Source organism: Schistocerca nitens, chromosome 6 (genome assembly GCF_023898315.1).
Source record: "Schistocerca nitens isolate TAMUIC-IGC-003100 chromosome 6, iqSchNite1.1, whole genome shotgun sequence".
NCBI lineage: Eukaryota > Metazoa > Arthropoda > Insecta > Orthoptera > Acrididae > Schistocerca > Schistocerca nitens.
Genome location: NC_064619.1, coordinates 361,292,493 through 361,317,185, shown reverse-complemented (window position 1 = coordinate 361,317,185; position 24,693 = coordinate 361,292,493). Strand labels below are relative to the sequence as shown.

The 24,693-nt window shown below is 41.5% G+C and overlaps 1 protein-coding gene across 1 annotated transcript in view; it reads right to left on the bottom strand.

Annotated features, from left to right (window-relative positions):
• The window catches only part of LOC126263361 (neural-cadherin-like), a 454,211-nt gene that overhangs the window by 286,870 nt on the left and 142,648 nt on the right, over positions 1 to 24,693 (bottom strand). Inside the window, exons 3-4 of the mRNA XM_049960451.1 lie at positions 10,498 to 10,684; positions 10,174 to 10,407 (exon numbers count right to left, since the gene is read on the bottom strand). Coding sequence (XP_049816408.1) covers positions 10,174 to 10,407; positions 10,498 to 10,684 — 421 coding nt within the window. The remainder of the gene's footprint in view (positions 1 to 10,173; positions 10,408 to 10,497; positions 10,685 to 24,693) is intronic.

Here is a 24,693-nt window from a genome sequence, read left to right as displayed (position 1 = left end):
CATTTCTCTTGACAGTACTGCAAGACTGAATGCCACAACATATTCCGGCTCCGAAGTCGCCACAAAGCGTTCTACAGCCAGGACCAAAGTGGCAGCGATTGTTAAAAATATTCTCGTACCACACACTGTCCCTGAATGCACAAAACACTTCAAGAAGTTTCATTTTACGGCATAGGCCCGACATATCGGACGAAAAGGCTGGAAAGATGTTTGCTTTAATTGTTCAATACTTTAATGAAACTGAACAAATCGTTGAAGTTTGATTCGCTGAATAACAAAACATCGGAGACAAATGCAAAGTTTTGTTTAGACACTTTGAGATAACTGCAAATTCCTTTATGTAAATTAATCGCTTTTTATGGAGACAATGCCAATACCGACTTCGGAGGACTTCATCAACGCGGCCAGTGGAATGTGTTTCGCCAAATTAAAGAAGAACTAGGAAAATGTAGAAAGAATTGGATGCCCCCCCTCCCCCCAATATTATCCACAACACTACATCAAGCGCTGCTGAATTCTTAACTGCCGACACTGAAATAATCGTCTTAAAAATATTTGCTTATTTTTCAATTACATGGTAAGAACAGAGAAGCTGAATGAATTCTGCTTATGCTAAAATAATTTCAGATTTTCTCAGTAGTCCGATCAGTGAAATTTCCTTCATGCTTCGGCAGTCCAATTTGGCTCTGTTCGAAAAAAATAAATAAAAAGCATGGAGAAGAATAAAGTTTAAATATTCAGTGAGAGGCACCCACATGCCTTGCTCATACTGTGGCATCAAGCAGTCAGGCCTGCAAGATGAGTGGTCTGCCAAGCGAGTGGATTCATTCTTATTTATCGAGTAACATGAACTCTCGTACTCACAATTAAGTCACAAATTATCCTCCCGTATTATAATACGCAACGGAAACGCACATCTGACTATCAGTAATTTACAGAACTCTGACTGTTCACTACGCACTGGCAATACCACATTTTCCTTTTTTTAAATTTTATTTAACGGCTTTTATCAACACGTGGCCATCGCACTGAATATGAATGGCGCACACATTATAAATTCGGGACATCATGACAACATACAATTCGAAGGAAAAGTCCACCAATCTTTTTCTTTTCACTATCTTATTTATTCCGATAAATTCTATAACCTAAACACACAAACTCTATAACCTACAACAATAACACATGAGAAATTCCGCCCAGTGGGCATGGCTTTACATTGGTGATTCTCTACCTTATGGTCTCGTAATTATTTAACGATACAGTGCACTTTCTGGATAGGTTGGTGGATCTTTTATTATATCCCACACTTCGACTCTCACAATCATCATCACGAAACTTTCCTCCAGACCGAGCGGTACAAAAGAAACACGAATAACCCACTACCTCTGCAACTACCTAGCTACTCTCCCATGCAAACCGCACATACCCAAATTACTTGACATACACCACACTACAACATGGAATACAAAACAATAAATAGTCACAACACTATCACTTTCAGCTTTCCCACTTCAATAAGTATTTATCCCAGTTTCACACGACACTACCCCACTTCGTAATTCTTCTTTCCTACCATGAAATCTGGAGATATATGCACGTCTTCCTGTGCAATGCAAGCCAAGTGGCGTTGCTGGATAGACGGCTGACTCACCTTGCTTCTCTCTCAGAGTATTATAGTTTAAATCAAGCGTCACACGGAAACATAACACGCAAAGTAATATTAAGAACATATTCATCACACACGCGAGTCCTCAACTGATACCATGGACGAGTACTTCTCTTTATCCTTTGTCTCATAGGCAGATTGAGACTCACACAGTACTCACCACGTGGAAGTACTCGTCTCTAATTTCAAGTCCTGCACACGCCATTTCTTAAATATTTCAACTTATAGTACACACGCTAGTAATTCAGCTTAACTTAAGCACACGGAAGTATTTCAGCTTATTGCTACACGTGGTTTCATTGTGACCGTTGGTCACTTCCGAAGATTACTACGATCCCATTAATATTACCTGCCTGACATTTAATTCTCCCCACAAAAGTTCCTGAAATAGAGAAATTATTATTTCAAACTACTCTTAAATATTCCACTTTTTGTCTTTACAGAGTACACCTAAGACAGGTCTTAACAACACAAGATCCAGCGGCAGAGTGCTGAAACATGGCCGTTCTTCAGGTCCTCTCGCACCTCTGCCGAAGTGGGGGAGCACCTTGCTACCGTATTGGTCAGCCACATTTCAGGTGCTCAAAGCTCAGGTAAATTTCATCTCTTTGGTCCCACCAAAGGTGGCCAAAGGATCGTCTCAAAGATGATCATATATTCACATTCACTATCTGCGGTTAGCAGACGACCATACATTCATTCATATCACAGATCTCACCAAATTGGATGTAGGGATTTATTTTGTGGGAGTGCACATGTGATCAATTAAATAAATAAATTGTCATTCTTTCCCACACTGGTATCCGGCTTCGCTGTATTAATTGAAATTGAGTTATTTTACAAAAAAAAAATGTGTTGTTCTCACAAAAATAATGAAGTATGTTGTACCTATTTTCAATGTCGGGCGGTACTGTACCCTTTCATCAGCTGTGAATTTGTGAAGGTTCCGACTTCCAACAAAACAAAGGAAGACTGCCAGTTTTATTGGCATGCAAACTAAGATGTATTTGAACAAATTAAAGAATGAGAACCATAACCAAGAAATAATTAATTTGATTTCGAAATCTGAGGAAGAGACAATGGTTTTCTAAGCTGTATCATTTGATTAATTAGGGAAATGACTATTTTTTTAAAATAAATATCAAGTATTTGATTGGATGATCCTATCTGAAACCCTAGATTGGGTGATGATTGAAAACACTATTATATACCTGACTAAAAATGGTGTGAAGATTTCAGGCAACAATTGTTTTCAGGAGTAAATGTACCTGAAGAGCTTTCTGGAAACTAAGTGTGCCTTGGAAGACTGAACATCTAAACACTACGAGGAACACAAACGCCAACTACTAAAAGTATGCGAGTATTTGTTTTCTGTTCGCGCACACAGTGCTACTGTGGAAAGAGTATTTTCGCTGATGTCGGCCCAGTGGACTGAAGAAAGAAATCGACCGCAATCAGGGACTGCGGTATCAATATTACAGTGCCAGTTTAACTACAAGCTGACTTGCATAGAGAAAGGGAAAAATGCCTTGCTGAGAAAGGTGAAATCTTCCAAACAATATGGTGTACCAACTACTCCTGTAGCAAACAATTCCTTGTAAATGAATTCTAAATAAAAAATAATTATATTAAATAAATTTTTATTTCATTTCTAGACCCCCATCTCGGAGTGTCCCGACGAGGCTCCAGCCAGATATGGCTATCTTAGTTATAATTGAGTTGAAAACTAAACGGATGAACGTCTTTGTTAGAGTGCATCGAAACGAAATAAATCATTGCTAACATTGTGGCATGTTGGGGAATTGCATCTCTTTTCCTGTAGTATTTTCTTCTGATCATGGGAATAAGGGTGTCAGCAGAAATTTATGTCTAGTGGGGAGGATCTAGGGTGGTAATTTTCCGATAAAACGAACTGTTCGTTTCGAGATGTGTCATGCCACAAGGGCTAAATTGTATAGTTAACTCAAAACACTGATCATCCATACTTAATATTATAAATGCGAAGGTAACACTGATACGCTTTCACGACTAAACCGCTGAACAGATTTTGATAAAATATGGTATGGAGATAGCTTGAACTCAGGGAGAACAAAGGCTACATGCTTATTAATTTGAAGAATATAACGGGAAGTATAGAACAATAATTACTCTTTGAAGAAGCAATTTACTCTTCGACTTGTGAACTTTATTACACATGAAACTACTTTTATTGTTTGATATGTTTTACACAATACGATTCAACATGAAGCCAATGTTTAAGAAATCCTGAGGAGAGCTTCAATAACAATGCACAATAATAATGTTACACTGCAATATTATTAACCGTCTAGGAGGCGCTTAGTAGCGAAGAACTGTAGCTACACTTATTTTATCATTTATCAAGGCTTCTTTCTGTTGGGCACTTGCGAACGTGCAGTTTAGATACTCTCATTAGGATCACAACGCAACAAAAGATGGAAACATATCTCCATATGCATTCTACGATACTGTTAGCATGAAGGGCCAAACGCTGCGAAGAATTTTCCTTCAGCAGGAAAGAGAACAGAAAAGAGCAATGTAGATTTGATATCTTATCAAAATATTGATCGTTGTCAAAAACACGTTGGAAAAAATGAACAGATTCTAAAGTTAGCTGATAGCGACTTATGCGGACATCAACACAGAAAATAAAGTAGGCCTAAGCGCATAGCTTTTACTGAACAGTCAAGTTCGGTTTCTTGTCGGCTTACTGTATGATTTAATTCTTCGGAATTCTATACACATTTTGTAAATCAAAGATGAACTGTAAACAGACGATTTATATCCAACCAATTACTTCAGAAGGAAGAACGTTTGTACATCAAAATAGAAATCTTCATGTAGGCTAATAAAACGTCGTTCTAAGGTAACACAGCAGACACCTTCGGCTAGGTACTTCATGTCTGTTGACGTGATAGTGGAAAAAAGGATTCGATATAGGTAAAAACGGGGATTCAGTATTAGACTGAGAGTTTAACAGAGGTTCGGAAGTTCTGCAATCAAATAAGGAAGAAGGGATGGATAACAGTCCTTCGAAATCTCTAAGATCGTTTGGTTAAGAGGCAACAAAGCAATTATTGAAGTTGGTGTGCTGAATCTATGAGTCTATAGAGATACTACCACACTTTCGGAAAAATATCAGCAGCACAATCGCGAAGATAGCAAGGGTAGATAACTGCGAGAACTGTCGCACGGCAGCCCTTGATGCCTATTCTCAAATCCTGACCGCTCTACCTCCTGCACACTGTCGTCACGAGGCATATGTAACAATCTTCTCCCCCCTTCCCTGCCCATATACATTAACACTGGTGACCAGAAGTGGGATCTTATACAGTAGCATTGGTGTCAGAATTGGAATAGTTTGTAATGAAAAATAGGGGTCGTTATTTCACATTCGGTGCATGTTAGATCTCATATCGCTGCATATGAATTTTTCTTCAAACTTGAGATCTGTATCTATCATCAGTCCTGGAAAATTATATGAATGTGTGGTGTCTGTTCATTTGGACATGTTCGAAAGAAGAGGCACCATGCAGAATCAGCAGCTGTTGTGCGTTATATGTAAATTGAAAGTGAAGAGGGGAAGAAAAGAAAGGAAAGGGAGGGTATCACTGCTGTCAGCTGCATCGGGACATCATGCGGAATCAGCAGCGACGAGTGAACATGTGTACCGGACCGGGATTCGAGCCCCGGATCTCCTGCCTGCTAAACAGGTGCGTTAACCACTTCACCATCTGGGACACAGCGTTGCCTGAACTGTGTGGACTACCACGGCGCGCCTCATCGCCGATCCACATCCCATCGAACACCACAGGCGTGACGAGACAGTTCACACTGTTGTGCTAACGCTGTATCCCGGATGGCGCAATGGTCAACGCGCCTGCCTAATAAACCGTCCAGTGCACACGTTCACTTGTCTCCGTTGATTCCGCGGAACATTCCTATGCAGCTGACAGCAGTAATCCCCTTCCTTTCCTTTCCTTTTTTCTCCTCTCCACCTTCAATTTACATACAATCTCGCAAAATTAGATTACATATAATTGAATCGCTTCCGATCATTTGCACAAAACAAAGGTCGTGTGGAAGTGAAATATAAACAACATTCCTCATACCTCATAAATGGTTCAAGATACCGAACTGAATTTTTGACAAACGACAATATGCACAGGAGAGAGTATTATGTCACATAATTGACACGAGAAACTACATGATCTACGGCGATATAATAGTGATTAAAGATTTTTTCAGTAAAATAACGTACCGAAGTCTTCGAAGGGCCATCGATAGCTGGTGAATAAGAATTAGTATGGGTGTTAACAACATAAATGAAGGAATCAAGTTTCATTTCATATCGAGCATGAGCTTTTCATAAGCTGTTGGCCTTACTTGTCCTCGATTGTTTGATCACTGTAGAATGTTTCAGGATTCTGCCGCAATTGCAGCTGAGCTGGCATGTTAGAGATGTGAATTGTATAAATACCACTGTGTTTCGGGAAAATAAGCTAATTTTAACACGGTAATAAGAGAAAGAAAATGGTGTACGAGACAGGCGAAAATAAACCCCACTCTCTGTTGAAATTTCAGCCTAATTCCGTGCCCATTGTGTTATTAATAACGAACGGCTGAGTTGTCGAATTATTTGTTATACTGACATAACCTGAGAATATGATCATTTGGAGACGTGCTAGCTGTAGCTTACAAGTTCTGCGAGATACACGTTTGTGTGAAGACTTATGCTGTAGAACTACACCTCGCCTACCACTCTGGCACGTCCACAAGGAAGCCCCCACCACTACCGTCATCCCGGCCCCTAAGGCACAGTCTGCGCAGCTATAGGCAAGTAGTATTGCCTGCACTGGACGCCGTCGGAATTTTAAAAGTAAACCACGCTGTGGTGCAAAACGTCTCTCTCGTAACGTCTGCCGCTGGAGTTAGATTAGCATCTCTAAAACGCTATTGTGCTTACTAAACGAATCCGTAATGAAACACGTTATTCTTGAAACTTACTGGCAGATTAAAACTGTGTGCCGAACCGAGACTCGAACTCAGGACCTCTGCCTTTCGCGGGCAAGTGCTCTACCATCTGATTGTGAGCTACTCAAGCACGACTCACGTCCAGTCCTCACAGCTTTACTTCCGCCAGCACCTCGTCTCCTACCTTCCAGTCTCGGCCCGGCACACAGTTTTAATCTGCCAGGAAGTTTCATGTCAGCACACACTCCGCTGCAGAGTGAAAATCTCATTCTCGCGTTATTCTTCTTTGTATCATCTCTGTTTCCTCATTCGATCCTGCCTAGTAAGGGTTTAAGATCGAGCGCAATACTGAGGTACCGGTTCAACGATGGTTTTATGAGCTATCTCCTTCACGAGAATCTTCTACTGAATATCGATCAGTCTAGACACTGACTTCTGGCAATTAGTTTTACGTGGTCATTCCATTTTAAATCGCTCCGCAGGCGTGCTCCCTGAAATGTAACGGCTTTGTTTCTAGTGACTGTTCGGCAGTTGTACAACCGAACAGTGATGGACCATTTCAGCTATTTATGTGCGTTATACTACATTTGATTATTTTGAGAGTCAGTTACAAAATCCTGCACCCAGTTTTGAACATCTGCAGATATTCCTGCATTTCACTTTTTTTTTCCATTAGGCAATAGTGCGGAACTGAGGTGAAAACCCTCCCGATATAAAGGAAATCCGCATCAGGCTGTGTGCCGGCATGTACTGCATCCTGGGTTTCATCAGGTTCGTGTTACTTGCACCACGACAAACAGATCATTTCTACTGCTCGTTCTAACATAATTATACAAAAATTGCGCAATCTGAAGAAGAAAAGAAGCAGAAAGCAAATTTTCACTAGCAAAAGAGAGGGAATAATAAATGGAGAAATTTATAGAGCGTTTACGTTCACTCTATCAGAAGTTGCTATAGACGATCCCGTAACACACTAGCATCTTTCAGATTTTTCGTAACTTTAGTCTGAAGAGCTTATTACTGACGTTGAACTCTAAATTAAAAAGGAAGATAATATGATGGAGAAATGAAAAATGCTTTCCTGCAAAAGAAAATCTAGAAATTATTATTGGTTTCATTGCAACCGGAGAGTCTGTTAACTTACTGGACTGTTTGTACAGAGTAGCCAGGCACACAATCTCAGAATTACAGACAGATGTTCCAGTCACAACATATGAGACAAGAAAGCGTTTATAAAAGTAAGACACATTCACTTACTCTTTAGTTATACCTTCCTATTACTAGAAACACTTATTAATCCAAATACTTTTGTTTTGGAATTCATTTTTCCCCAATGCTTAGGATTGCATGTGCGACTTTCATAATATTCAGCAGTGGCAATGCTTCTTTGTGAACTGCAGAGTAACGTGGTAATACAGATAAATAGAACTTGTTCAGCATTTGCATTACTTAAGCCTGAGATACACCAAAAATTACTTGTGAAATTGTGGATGACCTTAAGACTAGGAATTCGTATTCTTTTCTGCTTACTTGGAAGCTCTCAGCACAGTAGCGAACCTAGCTAGATAAACAAGTTCAAACGGACAAAATATTAGTCAACTCCATAAAAAGCACAGTAGCAGCTATAAGGTGCTGTACTTGGTACGGAACTGGTCCATGGCTTGGTGTAGCCCACAGCAGTGAAGTGATGTTCATGTGTCTGTCGGTTGTTATGGCATCAGCGCTAGATGGCGCCCATGACCACCTCATGGAAAAAGTCGCTCGATTTGTCGGTATATCTGTAAAGACTGCTCAAAGTGTCTACAACGATTGTTTCTTTTGTCAAAACAAAGTGGAATCACTCAATGTCACATCGCTGTCAGGCCGGGTCACTAATTCCCAGAACTGTAGGTACGTTTCTCCCACCACCAACGCACAGGTGGCGACTGCGGGTGTTTAAAAAAAAACTCCGGAAATATGATGGCCCGTCGCTAAAATCGACTCGTGTGTGGCCAGGTAATGGGATGTTTAACTGTGAGTGTGTGTATGTGTGCCTTAATTTTGTTGCCGATACATGTCATGTGGAGACCGCTTTTACTGAATGAATCGCTAATGTGTAGTTCGTATTACTTGTCCTATGTCGATATATACCATAATTTTTGTGATATTCCTACTCTTGTTATAGAGAGCAGCTTTTGTTAGACACGTAATATAGGCCCATGGCGTATTTATTATAAGTTATGTTATCGCATTGTATGGAGGTTTGTCCTTCTGAAGAAGACAGGTTTAAATCCGTCGAAACCATGGTAATGCTTGTTCCAAAACCACCATATATTGCAGCTGGTTGGCTGTCTTTTATACCTTCTGTTCTATAACCGTTCCTGCAGTGCAGCCATGTTCAAAATATTGAATAACAGGATTAGATTAGGAAATGAGACACTTAAAGTAGTAAAGGAGTTTTGCTATTTAGGGAGTAAAATAACTGATGATGGTCGAAGTAGAGAGAATATAAAATGTAGACTGGCAAAGGCAAGGAAATCGTTTCTGAAGAAGAGAAATTTGTTAACATCGAGTATAGATTTAAGTGTCAGGAAGTCGTTTCCGAAAGTATTTGTATGGAGTGTAGCCATGTATGGAAGTGAAACATGGACGATAAATAGTTTGGACAAGAAGAGAATAGAAGCTTTCGAAATGTGGTGCTACAGAAGAATGCTGAAGATAAGGTGGGTAGATCACGTAACTAATGAGGAGGTATTGAATAGGATTGGGGAGAAGAGAAGTTTGTGGCACAACTTGACTAGAAGAAGGGATCGGTTGGTAGGACATGTTCTGAGATGTCGAGGGAATACCAATTTAGTATTGGAGGGCAGCGTGGAGGGTAAAAATCGTAGAGGGAGACCAAGAGATGAATACACTAAGCAGATTCAGAAGGATGTAGGCTGCAGTAGGTACTGGGAGATGAAGAAGCTTGCTCAGGATAGAGTAGCATGGAGAGCTGCATCAAACCAGTCTCAGGACTGAAGACCACAACAACAACAACAACAACAAGGATGTTTATTTCTACTAATGGAAAATGTGGTGAAATGTTATAACTTCACCATCGTGGGACATTTTCACGCAATGGGGAAGGTTCAGAAGTCAGATGTATACGTACTTCATGCTACAGGCCGAATCACGAAAATCCATAAGAAACGTGAAGTACCTGAACGTTAATGGATATTTAAGGTTTACAGTAATACGATTTCGAAACTAAATAATTTTGTTTATATGGTCTGGCCCTAATATATCAATTGCTTCCCCATTACTAATACTAAGTTGGTAGCGTTCGATTACGGTCTGTACATCATCGACATGAGTGTTTGTTATGATCTGCAGTGAGTAGCCCAACGAACACTATAACAGCGTTTTCGGACATGGCTTGTATAGTGGCAGGCTTTATCATAAGGATCAGAGAAAGAAAGAAAGAAGATATTACATTTGCACTAGAATTAGGAGCAGAACGTCAAAGAGGAGTAAAGAAAGTTTGGACTTACCTTTCAATCCTCCACCATCAATGGCGACAACCTGAATAGCGTAATCCGTCGTTTTCTCGCGATCAAGACAACATACTGCTGTCTTAATGATGCCGGTATGTGCTTCTATTTCAAATATTGGCACTCCGGTTTCTTCTTCAATAACATTCTTCTCGATAGTATAAGTAAGTTTAGCGTTTGTTCCTTCGTCTGGGTCGTCGTAGTCAACTGCTGTCATTGACATGACAAACATTCCTGAAATACCGTATCCATCAGTACAAGCATTAAAACAATATGAAACTGTGAAACACAGGCATGCTACAGATACTGCAGTAAATCCTGTACCTGTGGTTCCGTTTTCTGTCACATTGCCAAAATAAGTTGTCTTGGGAAAGCTGGGAGCATTGTCGTTGATGTCCTTGACGTTTATCTCGATATCGGCATAACCTACTAGGCCTTGCCCTCCTTCATCTTGAGCGAATACAGTAAACTTCCACTGCGGTCGGCCGTCTGGTTTATCTCGATCTAAAGGCTGCAAGGAAAATATAAACTTTTCACAACTTAATCGCGCACCAGATAACAGGAATAGCAATTGGAAGGTACATTCATCTGCACTGTTTACATAATAATGCGACAGAATAAGCAATCTAAGAACCTGAAAGAAAAGAAGTGTTTCTGACTGCAAGTATATCTGCCATATATTTCGCCACGAATGTTATAAGTTCTTTCGGAATGAATATTATGCCATCGACTCTCAACTGGCTTCTTTCGGACCACAACAAAAATAATTAAAAGGAATAAAGAGACAGTTTAGCAACTGTGAATAGCGACTGCTAAATTTTCCGTTCAAATTTGGGTCATTCGCATTCTTAGTAGTTACAAACTAAATTCTCAGTCTACTGGACTGATAGGATTCATACATCTGCGTAAAGATTTGCGAGAAATATTTAGTTGCTATTTTGCACAGAGCATAACTTAATCACAGCTAACACTTGGTTCAAGAATCATAAAAGAAGGTTGCATACATGGAAGGAGCCTGGAGATACTGGAAGGTGTCAGATAGATTAAATGATGGTTAGACAGAGATTTAGGAACCAGGTTTTAAATTGTAAGACATTTCCAGGGGCAGATGTGGACTCTGACCACAATCTATTGGTTATGAACTGTAGATTAAAGCTGAAGAAACTGCAAAAAGGTGGGAATGTAAGGAGATGGGACCTGGATAAACTGAAAGAACCAGAGATTGTAGAAACTATCAGGGGGAGCATTAGGGAACGATTGATAAGAATGGGGGAAAGAAATACTGCAGAAGAGGAATGGGTACCTTTGGGAGATAAAATAGTGAAAGCAGCAGAGGATCAAGGCTTTTAGAAATCCTTGGGTAACAGGAGAGATAGTGAATTTCATTGATGAAAGCAGAAAATACAAAAATGCGGTAAATGAAGCAGGCAAAAAGGAATACAAACGTCTCAAAAATGAAATCGACAGCAAGTGCAAAATGGCTAAGCAGGGATGGCTAGAGGACAAATGTAAGGATGTAGAGGCATGTATCGCTAGGGGTAGAACATATACTGCCTACAGGAAAATTAAAGAGACCTTTGGAGAAAAAAGAACCACTTGCATGAAAATCGAGCTCAGATGCAAAACCAGTTCAAGGCAAAGAAGGGAAAGCAGAAAGGTGGAATGACTATATAGAGGGTCTATACAAGGGCGATGTTCTTGAGGACAATATCATGGAAATGGAAGAGGAGGTAGATGAAGATGAAATGGGAGATATGATACTGCGTGAAGAGTTTGACAGAGCACTTAAAGACCTAAGTCGAAACAAGGGCCCGGGAATAGACAACATTCCATTAGAAATACTGACAGCCTTTGGAGAGCCAGTCCTGACAAAACTCTACCATCCAGTGAGCAAGATGTATGAGACACGCAAAATATCCTCAGACTTCAAGAAGAGTATAATAATTCCAATCCCAAAGAAAGCAGTTGTTGACAGATGTGAAAATTACCGAACTATCAGTTTAATAAGTCACAGCTGCAAAATACTAACGCGAATTCTTTACAGACGAATGGAAAAACTAATAGAAGCCGACCTCGGGGAAGATCACTTTGGATTCCGTAGAAATGTTGGAACACGTGAGGTAATGCCTCAATGTGCCTTATGACTTATCTTAGAAAATAGATTAAGGAAAGGCAAGCCTAAGTTTCTAGCATCTGTAGAATTAGAGAAAGCTTTTGACAATGTTTACTGGAATACTCTCTTTCAAATTCTGAAGGTGGCCGGAGTAACGTACAGGAAGGGAAAGGATATTTACAATTTGTACAGAAACCAGATGGCAGTTATAAAGAGTCGAGGGGCATGAAAGGGAAGCAGTGGTTGGGAAGGGAGTGAGACATGGTTGTAGCCTCTCCCCGATGCTATTCAGTCTGTGTATTGAGCAAGCAGTAAAGGAAACAAAAGAAAAGTTCGGAGTAGGTATTAAAATCCATGGAGAAGAAATAAAAACTTTGAGGTTCGCCGATGACATTGTAATTGTGTCAGAGACAGCCAAGGACTTGGAAGAGCAGTTGAACGGAATGGACAGTGTTTTGAAAGGAGGATATAAGATGAACATCAAAAAAAAGCAAAACGAGGATAATGGAATTTAGTCGAATTAAGTCGGGTGATGCTGAGGGAATTAGATTAGGAAATGAGACACTTAAAGTAGTAAAGGAGTTTTGCTATTTGGGGAGCAAAATAACTGATGATGATAGAAGTAAAGAGAATATAAAATGTAGACTGGCAATGGCAAGGAAAGCGTTTCTGAAGAAGAGAAATTTGTTAACATTGAGTATAGATTTAAATGTCAGGAAGTCGTTTCTGAAAGTATTTGTATGGAGTGTAGCCATGTATGGAAGTGAAACGTGGACGACAAATAGTTTAGACAAGAAGAGAATAGAAGCTTTCGAAATGTGGTGCTACAGAAGAATGCTGAAGATTAGATGGATAGATCACATAACTAATGAGGAGGTATTGAATAGAATTGGGGAGAAGAGGAGCTTGTGGCACAACTTGACTAGAAGAAGGGATCGGTTGGTAGGACATGTTCTGAGATATCGAGGGAATACCAATTTAGTATTGGAGGGCAGCGTGGAGGGTAAAAATCGTAGAGGGAGACCAAGAGATGAATACACTAAGCAGATTCAGAAGGATGTAGGCTGCAATAGGTACTGGGAGATGAAGAACCTTGCACAGGGTAGAGTAGCATGGAGAGCTGCATCAAACCAGTTTCTGGACTGAAGACCACAATAGCAACAACAACATTGACCAGCATGGTGTGCAAAACTGAAGGACAAAAGTAACTTTCACAGGATGTGTCACTGCTAAGTAACACAGCTCGAAAAACATGGACCACACATGGAAAGGTCTGCTACAGTATAGTATAGTACAGTACAGTGTCGAAGGTAAGTGAAAGACATGGGCGCAATGACCACCAAATCTTTGAACACAGTACACTGACTGATCAACGTTATTGTAACACTGTACGTCTTCCCTGTGTGCATCTATTCAGGGGTACATTTAGCACTGACAATGCGCGACGGCGTCGAAATTCGCGGGAGGAGGAGCTCTTTAGCGAGAGGACATTCGGTGAATGGACTGGTCTGCCTATTTCCTCGACTTAAATTTCATTATATGCACGGATGGGCTCCTGCATGTTCAGCCACCACCTAAGGTCCTGCCTTACCTCGAGAGGTTGTCAACAGGGAGTCTGTTGGTCTTCTTGTACAATTAATCAAAAAAACACAGTCTTTTTGGATTCAAAAACTATTATTTGGTAGCTTCCTTTTTGTTATAGGAGCAGCATCACACTCCAACAACAAAACAAGTGATCTCTAAGATATCTTATTCTGTGCATTTCAAAATGCCATTTGTTTTGAGAAGAAAAATAGTAATCATAAACACAATTATTTACAAAACTGTAGGTTAGGAACATAAACATAGCGCTACGCTACATCATTCCCCCCTCACCCCCCCCCCCCCCCCCCCTCAGTGAACAAGTCAATTGCTTGAACTTTTCGAGGAATTTCGCAACTGGACCAAATCGCGTAACTTTCTTTGGTGAGACTGTTGGAGGTTGGGGTAACTCATTTCTGGTCATATACTCTGTGGATATCCTGTGTATCACTGGTGTTTGAATCCACAAGGATGTAGGCTGGTTTCAGTTTGTCAAGTGAGATGTTTGTAGCCACTCCTTAATTTTTAGAGTGAAATGTTTTGTTTTTCGCTCTAGGACTTTAAAGGGCCCTTCATACGGTAGCATTAGATTGGCTTTCACTTCGTCATTTCTCATAAATACGTGAGTTGTATTATGCAGATCTTTACTGACAAACGGTGTTTCCTTTAGCGTGTGGGAACATTCTGTAGGTCGTAGTTTATCCATGCGATGTGAATGCTGATAGATCTTCAAAATGGTTCAAATGACACTGAGCACTATGGGACTTAACATCTGAGGTCATCAGTCCCATAGAACTTAGAACTACTTAAACCTAACTAACCTAAGGACAACACACATCCATGTCCGAGGCAGGATTCGAACCTGCGAACGCTGATAGATCTAGTTTGTTTTCGTACGTTACAATGAAATCACCAGGCAATGTTAGAGTTGTGCCATACTGCATCTCCGCAGCTTGTGCGTTACTTCTTCTCTCACACGCAACTAAGTCCTTCGAGAATGTTAAGTCACCCTATTTGCTTTTACAATGTGCTCTGATGGCTGCCTTCCGTGTTGGATAGAATCTGTCTATTTTTCCATTTGATTGTGGGTGGTATGCCAGACGGCGTGAAACTGAATTCATAAAGTCCAAAAGGTGTGCTGTAAAGCATCCTTTTCCTTATCACTTTCAGGTAGTGGGATTTGGCCAAATGCCTTTAGGAGATCGACTTTAAAAAATATTTTACTGCCCACAAGGATGAAATTTACGTCATTTATCTGAGGAAATGTCAGGTCATTAAGGCATCGGTAGTCTCCACAAACGTGCCACTGACCATCCGGCTTCTCTAGCATGTGTAGAGGACCAGCGCACTGGGATTTAGAGGGACGAATTATATTATGATTCATTAGAAACTGAAGTTCTGGTTCAGCCAAATTTAGTTTATATGGATCTAACCTGCGGACTTTTGAGTTCAATGGTAGGCCATTGCTGCTCGCAGTACAATGCTTAACATCATGCTTAATTTTCACCAGTGTAAGGGCGGGTTTCGTCAGCTAATCAAATTTTTTAAGTAGTTCACAGTATTATCTGTTAACATGGAAGGGACTAACGGAATCAAATAAATCAACGACGCATTGTAGTGCACCCATATGTAATTGACTATTACTGTCAGCTAATAATTTTCTATTCAGGTTTATTAACAAGTCAAACTGATGAAGAAAGTATGCATCTATTATACCTTTTGTTGTATCGGCTACAATGACAAGCCCTTACAAATTGTCTTTTAAACTTAAATCGAGGTCCAACAACACTGATCCGCAAATTTTAAACTCAGATCCGTTCGCAGCATAAAGTTTATAATCCGCCGCTTTAACATTATCCTCGGGACACGCTGGTATAACGCCAACATCCGTACCGGAGTCAACCAGAAAACGCAACCCTGAAGTTTTATCCCAAACAATACAGACAGTCGATACTGGCGGCCTGGTATATCCGTTGCGGCATAACACTCTTCCGCTACTGTGTCTGCCGACTGCAGTTTCCTTCACTATTCCATTGGCAAGGTTGGACACACTTATCAGGTCTGCATTTTGACCCATAAAGAAAATAAAAGTAGCAGGATTTTTTCTTTTCTTTTTTTTTTTTTTAGGTTAGAAGGCCTCGGGAAAGTACGGGGTGGGCTGCAATCTCAAAGGGTGTATGGCAAATACAGGACGTGCTTGGATCAAGAAACAGTCGGAATTGTAGTTGTAAATTGTTGTAGTTGTGCTGGGAAAGTCTCTGAGCTTCAAGCGCTAATAGAAAGTACAGAAGCTGAAATCGTTATAGGTACAGAAAGCTGGCTAAAGCCTGAAATAAGTTCTGCGGAAATTTTTACAAAGTCTCAGACGGTGTTCAGGGAAGATAGATTAGGCAGAATTGGTGGTGGAGTGTTTGTGTCTGTCAGTAATGGTTTATCTTGTAGTGAAGTCGAAGTAGATACTCCGTGCGAATTGGTATGGGTGGAGGTTATACTTAACAGCCCAACTAAGTTAATAATTGGCTCCTTCTACCGACCCCCAGACTCCGATGATATAGTTGCTGAACAGTTCAGAGAAAATTTGATTCTCGTAACAAATAAATACCCCACTCATACGGTTTTAATTGGTGGGGACTTCAACCTTCCCTCGATATGTTGGCAAAAATACTTGTTCAAAACCGGTGGTAGGCAGAGAACATCTTCCGAGATTGTTCTAAATGCTTTCTGGGAAAATTATTTCGAGCAGTTAGTCCACGAACCCACGCGAATTGTAAATGTTTGCGAAACCACACTTGACCTCTTAGCCACAAACAATCAAGAGCTAATAGAGAGCATCATGACTCATATAGGGATTAGTGATCACAAGGTCGTTATAGCTAGGCTCAATACCGTTTCTTCCAAACCCACCAGAAACAAACGCAAAATAATTTTATTTAAAAAAGCGGATAAAGTGTCACTAGAAGCCTTCCTAAGAGACAATCTCCATTCCTTCCGAACTGACTATGCAAATGTAGACGAGATGTGGCTCAAATTCAAAGATATAGTAGCAACAGCAATTGAGAGATTCATACCTCATAAATTGGTAAGAGATGGAACTGATCCCCCACGGGATCCGAACGCTGTTGCAGAGGCAACGGAAAAAGCATGCGAAGTCCAGTAGAACGCGAAATCCCGAAGATTGGCTAAAATTTACAGACGCGCGAAATTTGGCACGGACTTCAATGCGAGATGCCTTTAATAGGTTCCACAACGAAACATTGTCACGAAATTTGGTAGAAAATCCGAAGAAATTCTGGTCGTATGTAAAGTACACAAGCGGCAAGACGCAGTCAATACCTTCGCTGCGCAGTGCCGATGGTACTGTTACCGACGACTGTGCCGCTAAAGCGGAGTTATTGAACGCAGTTTTCCGAAATTCCTTCACCAGGGAAGACGAATGGAATATTCCAGAATTTGAAACACGAACAGCTGCTAGCATGAATTTCTTAGAAGTAGATACCTTAGGGGTTGCGAAGCAACTCAAATCGCTTGATACGGGCAAGTCTTCAGGTCCAGATTGTATACCGATTAGGTTCCTTTCAGATTACGCTGATACAATAGCTCCCTACTTAGCAATCATATACAACCGCTCGCTCACCGATAGATCTGTACCTGCAGATTGGAAAATTGCGCAGGTCGCACCAGTGTTTAAGAAGGGTAGTAGGAGTAATCCATCGAACTACAGACCTATATCATTGACGTCGGTTTGCAGTAGGGTTTTGGAGCATATACTTTATTCAAACATTATGAATCACCTCGAAGGGAACGATCTATTGATACGTAATCAGCATGGTTTCAGAAAACGTCATTCTTTATTCGCACGAAGTAATGGCCGCTATCGACAGGGGATCTCAAGTTGATTTCGTATTTCTAGATTTCCGGAAAGCTTTTGACACCGTTCCTCACAAGCGACTTCTAATCAAGCTGCGGGCCTATGGGGTATCGTCTCAGTTGTGCGACTGGATTCGTGATTTCCTGTCAGGAAGGTCGCAGTTCGTAGTAATAGACGACAAATCATCGAGTAAAACTGAAGTGATGTCAGGTGTTCCCCAGGGAAGCGTCCTGGGACCTCTGCTGTTCCTGATCTATATAAATGACCTGGGTGACAATCTAAGCAGTTCTCTTAGGTTGTTCGCAGATGATGCTGTAATTTACCGTGTAGTAAGGTCATCCGAAGACCAGTATCAGTTGCAAAGCGATTTAGAAAAGATTGCTGTATGGTGTGGCAGGTGGCAGTGTGAGGTGATCCACATGTTCTAAAAGAAATCCGTTGGAATTCGATTACTCGATAAATAGTACAATTCTCAAGGCTGTCAATTCAACTATGTACCTGGGTGTTAAAATTACGAACAACTTCAGTTGGAAAGACCACATAGATAATATTGTGGGGAAGGCGAGCCAAAGGTTGCGTTTCATTGTCAGGGCACTTAGAAGATGCTACAAGTCTACTAAAGAGACAGCTTACACTACACTCGTTCGTCCTCTGTTAAAATATTGCTGCGCGGTGTGGGGTCCTTACCAGGTGGGATTGACGGAGGACATCGAAAGGGTGCAAAAAAGGGCAGCTCGTTTTGTATTATCATGTAATAGGGGAGAGAGTGTGGCAGATATGATACGCGAGTTGGGATGGAAGTCATTAAAGCAAAGACGTTTAGGTGTTCGTTTTTCCCGCGCGCTGTTCGGGAGTGGAATGGTAGGGAGATAGTATGATTGTGGTTCGATGAACCCTCTGCCAAGCACTTAAATGTGAATTGCAGAGTAATCATGTAGATGTAGATGTAGATGTAGCAGTGTTTTTATGAAGTATAGTTTCTGGTCTTGCTGTGGGCTCTGGTACGAGAGCGCCTTCGCGACTGATGCTGTCAGTCCTTCGATCTGCATCTTCGGACTTCAGTTTCCATCTCTTCGATCCTTACCAGATCTTTCACTAATACAGAAGGATCACACGGCACAGCGGACACTTCCGTTGAGGAAGATTGAAGTTCATGAGTGTTTTGCATTTCCATCATCCGATCAGCCATTTGCACTATTTTGTCCTCATTTTCTTCGGAGATTATTAAAGTATTTCGGACGCTATCAGGAAGTTTGTGTAGCCAGAGAGTCTTTAAAATTTTATCTGAAATGTTCGTTCCCCAATAGCTTTCCATTTTCCGAAGCAGGTGACTGGGTTTCATATCACCAATTTCTAATTCGATAACTAATTTCTTAATCTGACGTTCTTTACTTGCCTTAAGTCACTAACAGTCTTTTTTTTAGCTAAATAATGTTTGTTGCTTTCGTTACTGTTCACGAGATCCTATATATTTTCGTCAAATAGGGGCACTAACTGTGCTAACAAATAATTGAATTTGGTTATTTCACTCTGTATTCCTGCAACAGTAAATTGTGCTTCAGCCTGACATAATAATATATCAGGCGTTTCAGTCCAGAATGGAGAAAGCTTCACTCTAACTTTGTCCACTTCAATTTTCGTATCACTATCTGGGATATTACTGTCCCCTCTATCTGGCGTCGTTTTTGTTTAGATCATGTTGGGGTCACCACTTGTTGGTCTTCTTGTACAATTAATCATAACAACACAGTATTTTAGAGTCAGAATTATTATTTGGGAACTTCTTTTTTGTTGCCGAACCAGTATGACACTCTAACAATAAAACTGCTGAACTCTAGACCTCTTGCTCTGTGCATTTGAAAATTTCATTTGTTTTGAAAAGAAAAATAAAGCTTACACAAAGAACAATTATTTAAAAAACTATAGGCTATGAACACAAACATAACCCTAATTAGTGACTCAGCAGGTCTCCTGCAGCTACCACAGCGTTTGCGGGCGCAAGTGGCGCCGCTACGTGACGTGCAGCTCGCGGTAAACAGCACCGCAGTCGCAGGCACCTGTTCGCGTCCGCGCGGTCAGGTGACACGGAGTCGGTATTCCTCCGCTGACGTGTACTTACTTCGTCGCTCGACAGCCTGTTCTGGTCCGGGTTCCAGACCGCCAGCCGACTCGAGCCTCGCAATGCCTGCCTCAGCTGCTACCCATCAGACAGTGCCGTCTTGCCCTCGTCGTCAGCCACTTCCAAGGATCCCTCTGTACCTGCGTCTGGACGGCCGACAAGCCACCACCTCGTGGGACCGTGTCGCTACTATGACTCTGTCATAGTGAACACTTTCTAGGTATCGTCAACGATTGTTATTTCAGTCCTCAGAAGTTGTACTAAGTTTAGTTCTTGGTTAAGAGTCACACAGTTGTTATTGCAACCTGTGATTTCACAACGGTCTGTCAAGGACAAAACATAAATCTCACCGAGAGCGTACGGAATGCGTTGTGGAGACGTACTGCACCACGTCCATATGCACCAGTGACCATTCAGCAGCTACCAGGTAACTCCGTACTAAGCTTGTGGCCAGCGTGAGTGAACATTGTAGAGCATGTATGCATTGCGGTCTGTGGTTATTAAATACCTTGTCATATACTGACGACATAATGACTAGTACGTTGTTATGCTTATGGGTATTTTGGAGCCATCAAGGGCACTCCAAGATGGGAAATCAGAGAGCAAGCAATAGTGGTCGTGTTTACGTTAACAAAGATGAATAGTAACACTAGATACTTCTCCCAGGGGAGAAGTTTCACTTCAGAGAATTAAATGGCAACTCCATCCACGATCTAAACGCTGTCGTGAGGCGTCACTGTGCAAGATGGCCACTTCAAGGCACGTCTTAGCAGAAGCAACAAGTTTGATACTTGCTCCTGAAACTGCAACGTCAGTGGGTTTACACAGGCTAGAGTGCTACTACAGCAGTCCCCATCCACAGAAAGGCGGAGGGCGGGGGTAGGTGACGTAAAACACTGTTGTTGCTGGCCACAATAACTTTCAGCTGAACGCTATTGATACCGAACTTGGAGTTTGTTAATGCAAAATCTAGAAGCATCCCTACCTACCGAGGAATGTGGTTGGCCAGAGGCGCCCTGGAGGTACAGAACGACTCGCTAGATTGGCCGAATATTGTTAAGTTCCGGTGGATCGACCAGAGGAAGGGAGAAATGGTGCGCCACCACGATTCCTTAAAATCCCCTGTTTTTGTAGTCAGAAGGAGTTCTCAGTCAGATCGCTGAGGCACCGACTCCGTGTCGCTCGTGGCCAACCTTGGTATGATCCGACATGTCTGTTTTCTTCACTTGGAGTGCTGCACTCAAGTTTGTACTTAACGTGCTGCTACTGTTCGCTACTTCTGTTAGCACCTGTCCTCTTGGCTTCCGACAATGACTTCTGTTGTGCAACTAATTTCTTCCTTTGCCTTTTCTAATGTTTAGAATTAGCCCTCAGTCTGATCGCAAGTAAATAGTGCTAATCGATCCCTGACTTCCGTATGTCTCCTGCTGCAAAAATCCTGTCGAGTCCCAAAATCCGCATCTCTCGTAGATGCCCCGTGACAGCGTTCGGCTCTGGTTCAATTCATCAAGCTGCTTTCATTAGGAATTTGTCTTTCTGCATTTACTCCTCACCGCTCGGAAATTGCAGACTGGCCTTAAATCCCCTGTCTTCCCTCTATCCTGTGTTAGGACACGATACCCTATTAATAACCACGTCCGCCTTTAGTAATGTCCAGGGGAACCATCGTGAATCGCAGTGATTTCAGTCTCTTTTCTTTTCGACTCATTGCTTATTTCTTTCAGTTACCCTCTGTACTATACTGTTGCACTTCTTGCTATGTAGGGTCTCTGTTTCATCGATCTGTGTTAAGTGGCAGTGACAGATAATACAAGAGTTACTTTTGTTCTTAAGTTTCCATTTATGGAAACAGTGCTAAAAGTCTTCCTCTGTAAGCTCCTTGATTACGTGCTCCGCTTTTTCTTTCGCTGTTTCAAAGAGATTCAATCTTGCTCCTTTTAACGCAGATTCGACCTTTGGGAAATGATACGTCATATGGTGCTAGGTCAGGCGAATGAGGTGGATGATCTAACACTGGGATACCGTACTTCTCTAGAAACCCCTTAACAGACAATGCGGAATGGGCCAGTGTGTTGTCATGAAGCAGAAGCCATGATTTGTTCTTCCACAATTCAGGTCGTTTTTTTCTTATTTTCTACCGGAGTTGAGCAAGAACCTCGAGGTAGCAATGTTGATTAATAATCTGACCTTCAGGAACTCAGTCAAGATGCACAATTCCATGAATATCGACAAGAAACGATCATTATCACTTTGAGTCCTGATTTACTCAGTCGAGCTTTTCTCGCCCTCAGTGAAGTTGGGCCCTTCCAGTGCATCGACTGGCGCTTTGTTTCTGGATCATAAGTGAAAAATAAAGGTTCGTCACATGTTATCACTCTTTTAAAGAGATTAGGATTACTTTCAGTGGTATTCAAAATGTCAGTGCAAACATTTCCGGAAATTTCTTGTTGTTCGAACATGAGAATTCCACACACTCTTTTCTCATGTTAAACTGGTTATGTAAAATTGGCGTAACACGTCCTTTGTCAGTTTCTACAGTTTTAGCAATCAATCAAATACTCAACCGACGAACAGATCGAGTCAGATTACATCCTTTTCCGATATTTTCATCCGTTGTTGATGTTGAAGGACGTTCCGGGCAGGAGTCATTTCCAGCGTCTTCTCGATCACCTTAGAAACGCCTGAACCACTCAGAACCATGTGTATGGGATAAAACGCTTTCGCCACACACTTCTTTTAGCAACTGATAGATTTCAATAGCAGTTTTTCCAAACGTCATGTGAAACTTCATGACAATTCGATGCTCTATTATTACACTTGTCGTTTTTCTGGGAAAATAAAATAACAGCTCTAACAAAAAGGAAAGCCACGGCCACACCGATATGTCCACAGACACCACCAAACATGCTGCATTCGGCTGAGAAGGCTTTACAGCCACTGCTCGTTCATCTCCGGCACATGCGTACTTACTCTGTAACAGAATCAGTCCCGTTATTTAACAGCCACAGCGTAACTCAACATGCGAAAATACGCAGTTTTGAGAATGAGGGCACTTAGCGACTTGCAACAAGTTACACGGTACGCATAATTTCGAACCTTTACGAAAATTTTTCTCGCTGACATGCTCCACAAAATGATGAAAGGAAAAAAGTTCATTGCAGACTACATTTCGCTTGTCAATGCAGTAAAACTACCGCATCAAACAGGACGTTTTAATTGATTACTTATTTACTGCTAATTCCATTTCCTATCCACTTCGGACAGTATCCACATATACCACTGAATGCATCAGCAAAATTACATCATTGTACGACTCATAGTTCAGGGGATATGACGTCATAAACATTGAGATTCGTGAAATACTATGAGAGTCGAACAGAAAATAATGCACCACATTATTTTTCTTCAACGGTTATTTACTGGACACACTGAAACGTACACACAAGAAAGAATAATGTTTCTCCTACATTCTCGATGTTGACGCGTAATCTCCTTGCAGTTCTATGACCTTCCTCGATCGAGAGATGGGCGTATGTGCCCTGTCGGTACCACTGCTTTGTCTGGGCACGAAATATTCACACTTCCTTTGATGACTGACAGTTTCAGGGCCAACTTCCGAGTTGTTATCCGTCGGTTCTCGCGAATGAGCACATTAGCAAGCTGCATCTTGTGTGGTGTGACAGCCGTGGATCGTCTCTCAGAACGCTGCAAATCTTGGAGCTCTGCCGAACCGCCTTCGCGTAATGGTTTCACCCTCTTTGCCCAGCAACTAACCGCACATGCAGATGCTCAATAAATTGCAGAAAAACGTTTGTGAATCTTCCCAACAGTTTCTTTGTCCGCAATGAGAAATTCAATGACAACACGCTGCTTGTAACGTATGTCACTTCCACATGCCATTTTGAAACATCTGTCGGAGGAAGCCTAAAAGCTGCGCACGCGGTTCGGAAACTTCAAATAATGTCAACCTAAAGTTTCGCACTTGTACCAGTGTTGCTGACTGAGAGAGAAAAACAAAACGTGGTTCGTACTTCCTGGCCGGCCGCGGTGGCAGAGCGGTTCTAGGCGCTTCAGTCCGGAACCGCGCGACTGCTACGGTCGTAGGTTCGAATCCTGCCTCGCGCGTGGATGTGTGTGATGTCCTTAGATTAGTTAGGTTTAAGTAGCTCTAAGTCTAGGGGACTGATGACCTCAGATGTTAAGTCCCATAGTGCTCAGAGCCATTTGAACCATTTGGTGCATACTTGCTGGGCGACCCTCGTAGCTTCTGCCGAAACTGAGTGCAAATTACCCATATTATACTCAGTCAGTGTTTGATAATGAAATCACTTAGCGACTTCCAACGAACTCAAAACATAATTTCAAACCTTTTCTAAATCTTTTCCCCGTTAATGCTTAACTTCATGTACTTAACACATTAACTCATTTGTAAAGTTATCAGTAGTCTGAAGCTGTCTTACATATGGGAGATCAATTCATTAAAGAGGGAAGAAAATTTAGTGGTTCCACAGAAATAGCTCGAAGTATATGTTAGTCATATGAGGATGTGACCAAGAAAGAACTTGTGAGTTAGATACTGAATACGACCGATCCGATCGTATTTAAGGATCAGTGCGAAGTTGAACGTTCAGTACGACATCCTTGGCTGTGAGCATTTTGTCTCTTAGGGCATGTGCAACGATGGTTATACTGTTCTCGATACGTAGGCTTGTGCAACCATTGTCAAATTACATATGTTTTTCTTGCGCATTAGACAAGGTAGTGTTGATTGTACCCCGTCTTGCGAGTCTGTTTGTGGCCGAATTCTATGCATTTATATACCGCACATACTCCGAAAGC